A 12,465-nucleotide genomic window follows, 5' to 3' on the forward strand; every position below is an offset into this window, starting at 1 on the left:
TCATTCTTTTGAGTGTGTAAGTAAAAAATCTAATATATTAGTGGTGGGATCAGATGAGAACCAGTAAAATTTGTCACTTCAATGTAAAATATTGTAAAATATATAGTTTGTGATTGTGGTATTACTCTGGAACATGACATGGGTTTAGTAGTTAAGTTGTTGTATATGTGGAACTCTTGCCCTTTTGAGTTTTATGTTTAAGGACTCTAGCAAAGAGGTTGAGTTTCTACATGTTTCTTAGTGTTTTTGAAATCATCTGGAAAATATTTCACCATATTTCCGTGTATATATATATTCACGTTAGGATCAAACCTACTTTATCCACAATTTTACAAGAATCCCATTCATAGATAATTTATCTTCCACTAGGACCACTACCGACCAAAAAGTTTGAAAATCAATCAGGAAAAAGGCTGCAACTTGCAAATCCTCCCTATCCGAATAATTTGCAGATATGTGCTGACTTGCAATAGGAAACTTAAATAATGAGAAGGATGATAAATAATAAATTTAATATTAGAAAAAAAAAAAATCTGAGCTAGAGACTAGAGTTTTTATATGCATCAATATTGTTGCAATCTAGAATGGCGATGGTGTCATTGATTTTGAAAAGGAGTTGGAACCCCTCGTTGATTACAATGCCAAGAAGTAGTATGTGCCTATTGCCTATCATGGATGCAATTGTGCTTATCTTTATATTATATAGGGACAATTTTATTAAACTCTCTCTCTCTCTCTCTCTCTCTCTCTCTCTCTCTCTCTCTATATATATATATATATATATATATATATATATATATATGTTGCGTACACCCTTTTAAAATTGTGTTTAAAAAAAACGATTTTAGTCAATGTGGTAACATGTGTATTATAAGTGTGTAATAAAGAATGAATAATTAGTATCTGATGATGTGCTGGAATTATTAGTGAGTTGTTGGCTCCAAATCATGCTAATGGGTACCTACAGAACAAGAACACAAGGACCAAACAGGAGGCACCGATGTGGTGCCAGATAAAAACTCTCCGAATGTCAAGTTAGTGAATGAGAAACCTCTAAGAACTCTATAGTGAGAGAGTTAGGGATTTTCTGTGTACTTGGGCAAAGAGGGGGTCTGGTGCTTATATAGTAGCGAGTAGTGAACCAAGATCCCTTAAGAGTGGAGATTTTTCCTTGTGGTGAAGATCTGGTATTAGGGTTTCTGAGATTTCAGGGTATCTTCCCATATGAGGGAGATATGGGTGAGTAGTAGGGATTTTGTATGTGATACACAAGATGTTTCCATATATGAGTATTCGTGGAGACCAAGCAAGGCCATGTAGGACCCGTCGAATTTTCCACTTCGTCGGTCTATGGTCATCCGTCACTCAAGGATCTCCCGTCGGTTTGTGGGGGAGACGCGTCCGTCGGCTTTTATGGTGGCATTGTTGTTGAAAGCTCCATCGGTTTTTAAGGGTGCATCGCCCCCATTGTCATCGTTCTGGGGCCTCCCTAAGTTTCTATGAAGCTAACAGCCCCATAGGTGTTGTCAACTTTCTTAATCATTTGTTTATAAGTCTCAATTTCTTTGCCAAAAATACCCCTATCAGTACCTTTTATATATATATATATATGTGTGTGTGTGTGTGTGTGTGTGTGTGTGTGGATCTTATTCTTTTTCATTCTCTCTCTTTTTTTTTTTTTCTTTTTTTTTTTTTTTTGGGTGTAAGCTAGCCTGTTTATTTTTAACTGCCTTATTTAATCATTTATGTGTGATAGATAAAAAGTTACTATTATTAAAATATTCGAGTCCATCTTCCTAAAAAAGAAAAGAAAAGGACCATCATTAATGGATTGAATCTGATTCAAACCAATCTTCTTGGAGACTTGAGATTTACTGGACTCACTGCCTGTACATACGAGAGCAAACATATCTCGACCTACGAAAAAGGATAAATCCACTCGCTTTTTTTGTGCTATACTTAGAATTTGAGTCATGAGGTACTGTTCCTTTACAGGCAATTGAAGGCTGTTTACATTCTACGAATATTCGTCTCCTACCCATAAGTATTGGGATCAAGGTCCGGTACAACAGCTAGGACTATTACACCATGCAATAAGAAATCAACGATTGAGATTAAAAGTTGCAAAAATAATTTTTAATCTTAACCTTTAAATAAATTTTTTTTTTTAACTTTCAATTTTTTACTATTTTACTTTTACATTTTTTTTTACGTCTCACATGACATGGTTAATTGCTTGCACCAAATCTCAATCCACGGTATTATGATAATTTCGCAAGCAAAGATGCTTTGTGACCAATCCCACTTGCCATGGTAGACTGTGGACTATGGTCGGTTAAAAGTTTGAACCAAGTCAAAGAAATATATAAGGATAAAATGCAAAACTGACATTTTAAGTTTCTTCAATTTTACTGAGGAGGAAGCCAAACTCATCAAGTCACTACCACTCTCACAGACTGTATAGCAAGATAGCATCTTTTGGCCTCATACAACTAACGAAGTCTACACCAGCAAATCTGGGTACAAATTTCTTAAACAGGAAGCTAGCACCGCAGCCCCTAATGCACACCCCGAAGTTGGAAAAAATTTGTGGCACAACATTTGGTCCCTACAAGTCCCAAACAAAGTTAAAAATCTTCTATGGAGAGCAACCCGAGAGTCACTACCAACAAAACAAAACTTGCAGCGCCGAACCATCACTGATTGCTCCCTATGCGATTGATGCAAACTTGAACCAGAGACTGCTCTACATGCGACATGGTCATGCCGGGAATTGGACGTTGTATGGGAGGATGCTGGAGCTTGGGGTTTCCAAGTTTTCTGAGCTTCAAGGAATTGCTGTCATGGCTTATAACGAACACCCAGGAAGTAGAGCTCTTCGCCGTCACAACTTGGTCTATCTAGAACCAACGAAACCGGGTTCGCATGCATCAACCCAGCTGCAGCACCCACTTGCTTGCTGCCACGGCGAAGGAAAGTTTGGCTGAATTTTTGTCAATCCAGCCAGCAGCTCCGTAGCCCTTTCCAAAGCCCAGAGTTCAGTGGAAGCCACCACCTCAAGGGATGGTGAAAATCAACTTTGATGGGGCAACCTCAAAGGACCAAACATCAGGAATAGGTGTGGTTTTGCGGGATGAAAGAGGTTCAGTTCTCATCTCTCTATCTCAGAATATCCCACAGGTTTGCAGACCCTTAGACATTGAAACTTTGGCAGCATCAAAAGCTCTTAAGTTTGCAGCTGAATTAGGTTTTAATAAGGTGGTACTTGAGGGCGACTGTGAAGTGCTTATGAAGGCTTTGAAGGGAGGAGATCAGTTCTTATCTACTGTTGGTTTGGTGATGGATGATATTCGTTATGATGCAAATTTATTTTATCAATTACGTTACTCTCATGTAAGGAGAGGAGGTAGTAAAGTTGCTTATTCTTTAGCTAGACATGCTTTAAAAATTACAAACTTTGTTGCGTGGATGGAGGATGTTCCACCACCCTTGTTTTCTGTTGTTCAAGATGACATTATCGGTTTTCGTTAATGAAAGTTCATGGTTTTGGCCCCTCAAAAAAAAAAAAAAAAAATTCTTCAATTTTCATTTCAGTCCTCTAACTTTGTTTCTGTTCATTTCAGTCCTCTAACTTTCATGTTTATTCAATTAAGGCTTTCCATCAACTTTTGTTATATGTTGTGGTCAATTTTTCAATTTTATAAATTTTTCTTTAAATTTTTTAAATTAAAAAAATTCAATTAATGATTTAAAAATTAACGAAAAGACCTTAATTGAATAAATCTGAAACTTAGATAACTAAAATGAACGAAAGCAAAGTTAGAGGACTGAAATGAAATCTGAAGAAAGTTAGAGGGCTAGTTTTGCATTTTAGCCTATATATAAAGATGAAAAGGTATACAATTTACTATAGATCCCGCACACCAAATAATGACAAAAACAAGTAATTTGAAAATGACTTGAGTTGAAGACCTTATGGTTATGGATCACACATAGGAGTAGCAATATTTGAAAAAATTCTTAGGTACTCTCGGAACATAGATAAATAATATTCCCTCTTCTTATTCTCATTGTTGATCCTACCATGAATTTAATGAGTAAATCCTACCATAAATGCAAAAGAAGGGAAAATAATTTTCTATACTCTGAAAGTATTTAAAAATTACTCCAATATTTGACATGACTTGTGAACACGAAACGACATGATTTTTTTTTGTAATGTCATGTGTAATGCTTGATCATATTTAATGCTTCCCGACAGTAACTCTTATTTCCTAACTAGGAGAGTTTATGCTGAGGAAACCAGATCAGAAGATCAGATAGTGAAGAATAAAAGAAAGGATGCTAAAGCAAGAATAAAAAGGCAAAAGGCACACTAAATTATTCTATCCTCAACAAAGTGTTGTGCATTATTTGGGGTATCTCCAGGCGTGCAATTCAAAGCTAATCTGGTGTAATGGGATTCCTTATAATGTTTTAGTGGTTGAGTTGCTGTTGTTGTATATGTTGAACTCTTGCTGTTTGAGTTTTATGTTTATGGACTCTAGCAAATACGTTGAGATGTACATGTTAGTGTTTAAAAAATCATCCGGCAAATATTTCCCCATATTTCCATGTATATACCACCTAGATTAACAATTACCAAGCAGTCATGTTTTCCCTTTTTCTTTTCTACGAAGGGGAAAAAAAACCACCACCCACCACAAAATTAGAACAGCTTCAAAAAGATATTTCAAGGAAATTTTTATGATCCTAGCTAATATATCTTAGGAAGCACGGACACAAACACGAGTATGATATAGTGACACAAATAATTTATGAAAATTATAATATAAAATGGCCAATACGACACTGATATAATATGGGTACGACCACAGATATGATAGCAGTATGACACTGATATGACACAGGTACAACACCCTGAATGAAGTTTCTGCACTTTCTAAATATATCATAATTATTTTACTTTAGAAAATATTGCATATATTTTGTTTTGTTGTTTCCTACAAAATTGATGATAGATTTAATATGTATACCTCTAGGTTCTCGAATCATACACAGTGAAACAGTAGAAAGTGTTACAGGTACTGATCAGGATCCAACCCTTAACGTACAAGACTCTTCCTTTTGAAGATAAGTTGGAATATTATAATCTCACCCTAACATGGTGTTAATTTAACCATAGACCAAGGTCTCTATATAATCCCCATGATTGAATACTCCCAAAACATACCGCAAAAGCAGCCCTCTAAACTACTTAATTGTCTCACAGCTACAGCTACCTATTTCCCAAATTCCCTTTTTGACAACATGGGACGTATAGCTTTTAATGCAGTGACCCACTACAAGCCTTTGCCCCCAACTAATGAAAAGCAATTACGGGATACATTCCAAAAATACGATAGTAACGGTGACGGTCTTCTCAGCAAGGCAGAGTTAGAGAATGCCTTCAAATCCCTCGGCTCACACATGCCCAACAGGAAAGCCCACCTTGCGCTGAACCGTGCTGATGCCAACGCAGACAAATGGTGCAGCCTGGAGGAGCTCGACGAGGTTCTAAAATACGCTGCCGAATATGGATATGTCCTTGGTAACGATCAACTCAGCAAGGCAAAGTTAGAGAATGCTCACACATGCCCAACTGGAGAGCCCGCTGTGAGCTCCGCCATGCTGATGCCAGTATGTAAGTTATTTTATTTTATTTATAAGTGAAAAGGGTGTTTTGGCCTTTAATCAATGTGTCACCTAAGCAAAAATCAAATACAAGTCATATGCTATTAATTTCTATCTAACTTAACAGTAAAATTAACATTAAGGTGCAAAGTGTAACAAGGGTCATAGTTTATGATGCAAAGCGTGTATTTAAATATATAGTTTAAAATGCAAAGTGTAATCTAGTATATAGTTTAGAGCGGTAAAGTTTAATTTCTCTCAAATTTTAATCAGGCAAAGCAACCAATCATTTATGAATAGCAATCGAAAAACACATACATATAAACAAATGTAAACAAATTTGCAAAAGTAACTATCAATACTTATAATAAGAAGAATCTAATTTTGACTTTAAAACACATCTAAGAAAGCTTCCAAGTTAACCGCAATTTCAATTTTGTTATAACTAAATTGATGTAGAGAACTTATCTATAACTTCTACTATATATAAAATTATTACGTAGGTGTGCTGGAAAAGAGAAGCAAGCAATGCAAGGAATTTATGCTTACTTGTCAACTTAGACATAATTGTCAACTTAGACTTAATTATAACTCATGTGGAACAAGATAAACAAATAAGCAAAGTATTTATGCTTGCCACCAAACTTAATTATAACTCGTGAGGAACAAGATAAACAAATAAGCAAAGTATTTATGCTTGCCACCTTAAACTTATTACTGTTTTAGAACAAGAGAAGCAAGAAAGTGAAAGTGAGTACCATTGCTCCTTCACAAATGTTTACAATATTGGATCCTCGTCATTCTCTTTGGAGCCCCCACAACATTGGAATTGTCTCCCCACCAACCAGCAATTCACTTTTTCTGCATTATTGAGAGCTTGGCCTCATAAAAAATGGGACTTCACGTATATGTATTGTTTTGTTAAATGCTAGTGCAGTGATTTGTTACGTGTATTGATTTGGAATTTTGGATCCGTGTTTGAACACCAAACCAAATTTGGCTTTGGTGATTATTTTTCAAATTTACACATTTAAAAAAGCAACTAAAATTATGACTTCAAGTTAAAAATTCAAAGTAAAAATTTTGATTTCAAGTCACAGTTTTTTTTTTTTTTTTTCATGTGTAAATGTGTGCGTAACAATATATGTATAACAATTTTTATTATGTTTGCCTAGTCAAGCTTTGTTATTTAATATTCATAATCTTGGTCTTTTGCACGTTAGATTTAGAGAATTAAGGATTTTTGTGGTGTGCTATATTGTGGTAATACTGTGATAGAGAACTATTTGGATATATTTGGGTTTTTGTGTAACCTTTTTAATCTCATTGTTTCCTTAATTAAAATTTTGTCCTCAATAATGCCACCCAATCTTGGTCATTGGCGTGTTAGATTTAGAGAATTAAGGTTTTTTTGTGGCGTGCTATGTTGTGGTGATACTATGATAGAGAGATATTTGGATATATTTGGGTTTTTGTGCAACCTTTTTAATCGGAGAAAATGGGCTTTTGTCTTTTCTTTTTAAAATATCAAGCAAAATGTCTCCAATTTAAAACTAATTAGGAAAATGTTCTTATTTTGAAACTCGATTTTTTAAAAATTGAGTTTCAAATATAACTCGATTTTTGGAACATCGAGTTATAGTGAACGTAGATTTAAAATTTTTTTTTTTTTAACTCGAGTTCCATGTGAAGTACTCGAGTTCATGGAACTCGAGTTCCACTTGAATTTTTTCAAGGAACTCAAGTTCCATGAACTCGAGTACTTCACATGGAACTCAAGTTCTAGAATTTTTTTTTTTTTTTTAATTTTTCAATTCGCTATAACTCGATTGTCCAAAAATCGAGTTTTAAATTAAAATTCGATTTTTAGAAAATCGAGTTTCAAAACAGAAGCATTTTTCTAAATATTTTCAAATATGGGGCATTTTGTTGATTTTTTTTTTTTTTTTTAAAAGGCAAAAGCTCATTTTCACCTTTTTAATCTCTATATTTCCTTAACGAAAGTTTCTCCTCAATAATACCACCCATAAACGTAGTCTTAAGCCAAACAAAGTATATCGTTGCCTTTTTTTTTTTTTGGGGGGGGGGGGGGGGGGGGGGGAGGTGGTATATATTGGGTGAAGTAACAACAAATATTCTTCTTTCTTGTCTAGTTGCTTAAACCATGATAAATGTTTGGACCACTTTGTGCGTAGATGCTACAATCTGGATACCATGAAATGTATTTGACACGTTGATTCTTTTTGTGTTCGATTGCGACATGTTTTCATTTCAGTTGAATGAATTTGTATGGAAAGAAACAACATTATCAGCACTAGCATAAAATACTTTTAGGAAAAAGAAGTATGACAATGTCTTTTAGGTAAGAGTCAAATATATTCGAGATAGCTTCTGGTCCAACCCATCACACGCACAAAGACAATGACACTTCTCCATCAATAAAAGCTGGAATAAAGCTCTTGCGTGTGTGGGGAAACAGAGATGAGATCCATGATAGTATTATATATACCCCCATGCCCCATGCCGGGCTTCTTTACTACAAACTCAAACCACACAAGAAGGTTCTTAAAAAACTTGCCTAAGGCTCTCCATCCTTCAACTCTCCAAAACATGGGCCGTCTGACCATTGTGAACAACAGCCTTATTTTGCCCCTAACGGAGGAACAGCTAAGGACAATTTTCAAGAAGTTCGACATCAATAATGACAATCTGCTCAGCAAGGAAGAGCTAAAGAAAGCCTATGAGTCCTTGGGCTTAAAATTCCCTGCCTGTCACGCAGACCGCAGCCTCCACCATGCCGATGCCAATAAAGACGGATACGTCAACTAAGGGGAGATGGATGAACTCATCAAATATGATGTGCGATTCAGATTTGCCGTAAAAGACGCTGAGCCGTAGATATCCTTAATTACGAACATACTTTATAGTAAGTTATCAGATATCATATATGTACTAATAATATGTGTGCTTTGTGCTTTCAAGCTTCAGATCCAGCACCCCCTCAAAAAAAAGAAAAAGCTTCAGATCCAGCAGTGTTATGCCCCGGAGGGACGGCCATGACAAATATTATGGAGACAGTTTCATCACCAAAGCTGATGCCAATAATGCCAATGGAGACGGACCCAATATCAACGCTGACTGACAAAAGAAACATCTATGAAGAGGAGAAAAACGAACGCGTGAAATACGCTGCACGATATGGATTTACCGTTAAGCTGTCCTATAAATTTTTAATATTCTTTGGCCATTTGTTAATAGGTCATTTTAGTAAAATTTTAATTCTATTTATAATATTTCATAAGTCAAGCATTCATTAACTTTTTCCAATTTTTAATTACCTACTTAACCTTAACTTGTCAGATATTATGCATGTACTAATATTATATATGTGTGCTTTGATCTTTCAACGTTTCAGACATCATTTGGATTCCTAACGACAGAGCAGTTGATGGAGAAATTCAAGCAATGCGACGTCAATAATGTCAGGCAGCTGACCAGGGCAGAGTTAAAGAAACGCTTTCAATACCTCAACAAAGAGGAGTTGAACAAACTCGTGAAACATGCCCCGAAACTCGGATTTACAGTTGAGCCATAGTAATCCTTAATTACGTGCTTAACAAAAAATTGTGTCTTAATTATATATGTGCTTTTTGCTTGCAAACTCTTCTGCTATGATGTAGAATCCAAAAGAAACCATAGACTCTTCTATGGTCATGCTTGTATTTCTTTGTCAGCTATGTATTATCCAAGTGGTAATATCAAGGAATATTGTCCAGACAATATTCCTGATCTGCTTTTATATTTTTTTAATTTTAAAAAAAAAAAAACTAAACTAAAAACCATTTCAACCAAACAGCAAGAATTTTCTTTTACTTTTTATTTTATTCCTAGTTAACTTTATTCCTCTATTTGAACCTAATAATATTATTATATTAAATACTTAGTTCTTCAGCTTTACACTTAAATAATCCAATTAATCTCTCCCTTCACAATGCCCTTTTGGATGAGCTCAACTTCGGTCAGGAGTTGGCGTAAAGGACCTGTTTTACACCACCAATGAATAAACACCACGTCATAATTTTAGTGAAAAATCAATATGCTCTAGCACACATAATCATAACTCAATTAAACCTATAATCCTCAAACATGAATACACGATAGTCTCTCAGACCTGAGGAACTAAATGCCTAAACCATAAATCCATCTCCTCCTCTCTTCACCAAAGCTCCACCCCACCACATAAGCCACCGCACACGTTGTTTCTGGAGCTAGCACCGCCGCACCCAACATCAAGGTTTGTTTTATGATTTGTCATTTCTCCAAATTTTGGATTTCAAAATTTTGATGGGTTTAGGTTTTTTTTTTTTTTTTTTTTTTTTGATATCAATCTGTTCATATTGGTATGGGTTTTGTTGATTTGGTATGGATTTTGATATATTTTGGTATTTTCATGGGTTTTGATTGGATTCTTAAGTGGTAGGTTCAAACCCTAAAAAAAAAAAAATTAAAAATTTAAAAAATTAAAAAAAAATCTAATTGTGGTTTTTTTGGGGGGGCAAATTACACTCCCCTCCCTTGAGATTTGGGAAAATGACACTCACCCCTAAACTTGAAAAGGAAAAACACTCCCCTCTCCTGAGATTTGAAAAAAATAACACTCCCCCCTGTTGTTAATATTAGTAACGGAATATTCCAACTTTTTAAAAGATTCTCTTTATCAAAGTTTAACCATAGTTAGTAAAAAGAGCATTCACATGAAATGAAATAAAATAAATAATGAAAAGAACATCAATTGGGTGAATTTTTGTCTTCATTCCATTAGTAATAGGATCAAAGTTTGATAAATAAAAGGCACCTGCTGGTCTTTGGTAAATTAATGTAACTAAGTTTGAACTTGAAATCAAAGAACTCTTACTGCGATTATGGCACGCTTTCTCTCTCGCAAAGAAGAAACTAAGCTGGTCCGAAGCAATGAAAAAGTCAAGGAATCACACTGTGGCCATGAAGATCTCACTCCAGTCGGCCTTTGCAATGCTGACCTTTCGGCACCGCCCAAGTTATCCTTTAAGGATAAGCTTGTGGGGGAGATACTAGGTGCCTACACCTAAGCTTTCAATTTCACCGCGCATATGGATGTTGAGTCTGACTCAGATGAAGAGATTGATAAATTAAGGGAGGGATTTACAGCAATCAATCTTTCTACGGAGACCAAATTGCGCATTCGAGCTTCTGGGTCTAGGGCCATTATCATTAAGGTTTTTGGGAGAACAGTTGGGTTCACCTTCCTCCATACAAAAATTATGGGATTGTGGAAACCAACGGGAAGGATAGACATGGTGGACCTTGGCAAGGATTTCTTTTTGGTCAGACTCTGGCTCAAAAAGACCTTGAAGCTGTGCTTAATAAAGGCCCTTGGTTCATAGAGGAGCACTTTCTATCTATTTGCATATGGGAAGCAAATTTTAAGCCGTTGGAAGCCGTTGTTACTTCAGTGGCGGTTTGGGTTCACCTTAACGAACTTCCCATAGAATATTATGACGCGGGGGTTCTAGGACAGATTGGGCAAGCTTTAGGGAACGTCCTTAGGGTCGATACTCACACCGCCATGGAGGCCAGAGGCAAATACACACATATTTACATCCAAGTTGATATCGACAGGCCATTAGTTATGACAGTGTGCATCAGTAAGCGCCATCAAAATGTAGTTTGTGAGGGACACCACAAGCTTTGTTTCCTTTGTGGGCGCATTGGCCACCGGAAAGAAAACTGTCAGTACACCATCAGACCACCCTCTCCTCTACCCAACGTGAATAACACGGAAAAGATCATCAACAAGGAAGCCCAGGCCTCTCCGCCTCTCGAGGTGCAGGATATTGATTCACTTGATGCTGCTTTCGGGCCTTGGATGGTTGTTTCACAAAGAAGAAAACGTCCCAAAGGTGTTCAGAAAAGTAACACCAACCTTACACCCGATTTGCACCATGCTTTCAAACATGCCAGTATGATAGAGTCGTTGGAGACAAACACGAGTGATAGGTTGCCAGTTGGATCAAAAAGCACTGATGGGAAGAGGAAAGCACGAAATGAGTTGGACCTTAGAGTGGAATCTGAGCCCAATACATTGGGTAATAGTGTGTCGGGGTTAATGGGCTCGGGCTTTTCAGAGTTAACACAAACCATCTTCAAATTGGGCCTTCCACGCAATTTAATCAAGGCTTAGTCTTGGCAAAACCCGTTCCCACTTCAGTAATGGGCAAAACAGACTTTGCAAGGAGCAGGGCTTCACCCCTTTCTTCAGGCAGTGCCGCTCCAAGCAAAGAGAAAAATCTAGTTCTTGATTCTTCACACACAGAGACGCATCCTTCCACTTTTGATTGGTCAAGCAGTATTACCAAAATCTAAGGGGATTCTAATGGAGGCTTTCAATTCCGAAGCAAACCTAGAAGAGAAGTGGGCTATCAATTTGGAGGGGAGGATTGTGGAAATTCCATCGGTGGCTATCATCTTCCCTCTGACTCCAAGGAGTGCGACACTGAGGTTTCTTCCTCTGAACGATCCAACATGGGGAATGATGACCAGTCCATGGTGGAGCTTCCTATCTGACACACCATGGCCAAAAGAAGAGAGAACTCTCATGTGGGAAACCATTCCACAGATATCTCCAACCCTAATGTTATGCGAAGTCAATCCTTTAGAGAGATTGATAGCAAGAAGAATGTTGGAGAATCAAGCAACTGTAACCACCTTCTTTGGGAATCGGCATGCAACAAAAATTCTGCAAGTGTTCCAACT

At 36.6% G+C, this 12,465-nt stretch overlaps 3 protein-coding genes across 5 annotated transcripts; all 3 read left to right on the forward strand.

Moving 5' to 3' along the window:
• Positions 1–3,063: 3,063 nt before the first annotated feature.
• Positions 3,064–3,531, forward strand: LOC142636504 (uncharacterized). The gene has a single exon (XM_075810784.1). The coding sequence runs from the start codon at positions 3,064–3,066 to the stop codon at positions 3,529–3,531; it is 468 nt and encodes a 155-aa protein (XP_075666899.1).
• A 1,704-nt stretch (positions 3,532–5,235) lies between these two features.
• On the forward strand, positions 5,236–9,976 carry LOC142621951 (uncharacterized). 3 transcript variants are annotated; one of them, XM_075795338.1, is made up of 3 exons: positions 5,236–5,683; positions 8,656–8,931; positions 9,089–9,976. In XM_075795338.1, the coding sequence occupies exons 1-3, from the start codon at positions 5,311–5,313 to the stop codon at positions 9,151–9,153; spliced, it is 714 nt and encodes a 237-aa protein (XP_075651453.1). In that variant the 5' UTR covers positions 5,236–5,310; the 3' UTR covers positions 9,154–9,976. The 3 variants fall into 3 exon arrangements, with proteins under 3 accessions (XP_075651453.1, XP_075651451.1, XP_075651452.1); XM_075795336.1 differs by having other exon boundaries at positions 8,656–8,882; positions 9,089–9,974; XM_075795337.1 differs by having other exon boundaries at positions 8,662–8,882; positions 9,089–9,972.
• An 826-nt stretch (positions 9,977–10,802) lies between these two features.
• Positions 10,803–11,893, forward strand: LOC142636591 (uncharacterized). The gene is made up of 2 exons (XM_075810891.1): positions 10,803–10,928; positions 11,042–11,893. Exons 1-2 carry the CDS (start codon positions 10,803–10,805, stop codon positions 11,891–11,893), a joined length of 978 nt encoding a protein of 325 aa, XP_075667006.1.
• The last annotated feature ends 572 nt before the right edge of the window (positions 11,894–12,465 follow it).

This window comes from Castanea sativa, chromosome 1 (assembly GCF_040712315.1).
Source record: "Castanea sativa cultivar Marrone di Chiusa Pesio chromosome 1, ASM4071231v1".
In the NCBI taxonomy this organism is placed as follows: domain Eukaryota; kingdom Viridiplantae; phylum Streptophyta; class Magnoliopsida; order Fagales; family Fagaceae; genus Castanea; species Castanea sativa.

What these genes read in the sequence shown, in the direction of transcription:
- LOC142636591 (XM_075810891.1), top strand. Translation starts at nt 10,803, where the DNA reads ATGGATGTTGAGTCTGACTCAGATGAAGAGATTGATAAATTAAGGGAG. An exon ending in CTAGGGCCATTATCATTAAG is followed by an intron (nt 10,929 to 11,041) that starts GTTTTTGGGAGA and finishes CTTTTTGGTCAG; the next exon opens with ACTCTGGCTCAAAAAGACCT.
- LOC142621951 (XM_075795336.1), top strand. Translation starts at nt 5,311, where the DNA reads ATGGGACGTATAGCTTTTAATGCAGTGACCCACTACAAGCCTTTGCCC. An exon ending in CGCCATGCTGATGCCAGTAT is followed by an intron (nt 5,684 to 8,655) that starts GTAAGTTATTTT and finishes TGTGCTTTCAAG; the next exon opens with CTTCAGATCCAGCACCCCCT. An exon ending in CTGCACGATATGGATTTACC is followed by an intron (nt 8,883 to 9,088) that starts GTTAAGCTGTCC and finishes TCAACGTTTCAG; the next exon opens with ACATCATTTGGATTCCTAAC.
- LOC142636504 (XM_075810784.1), top strand. Translation starts at nt 3,064, where the DNA reads ATGGTGAAAATCAACTTTGATGGGGCAACCTCAAAGGACCAAACATCA.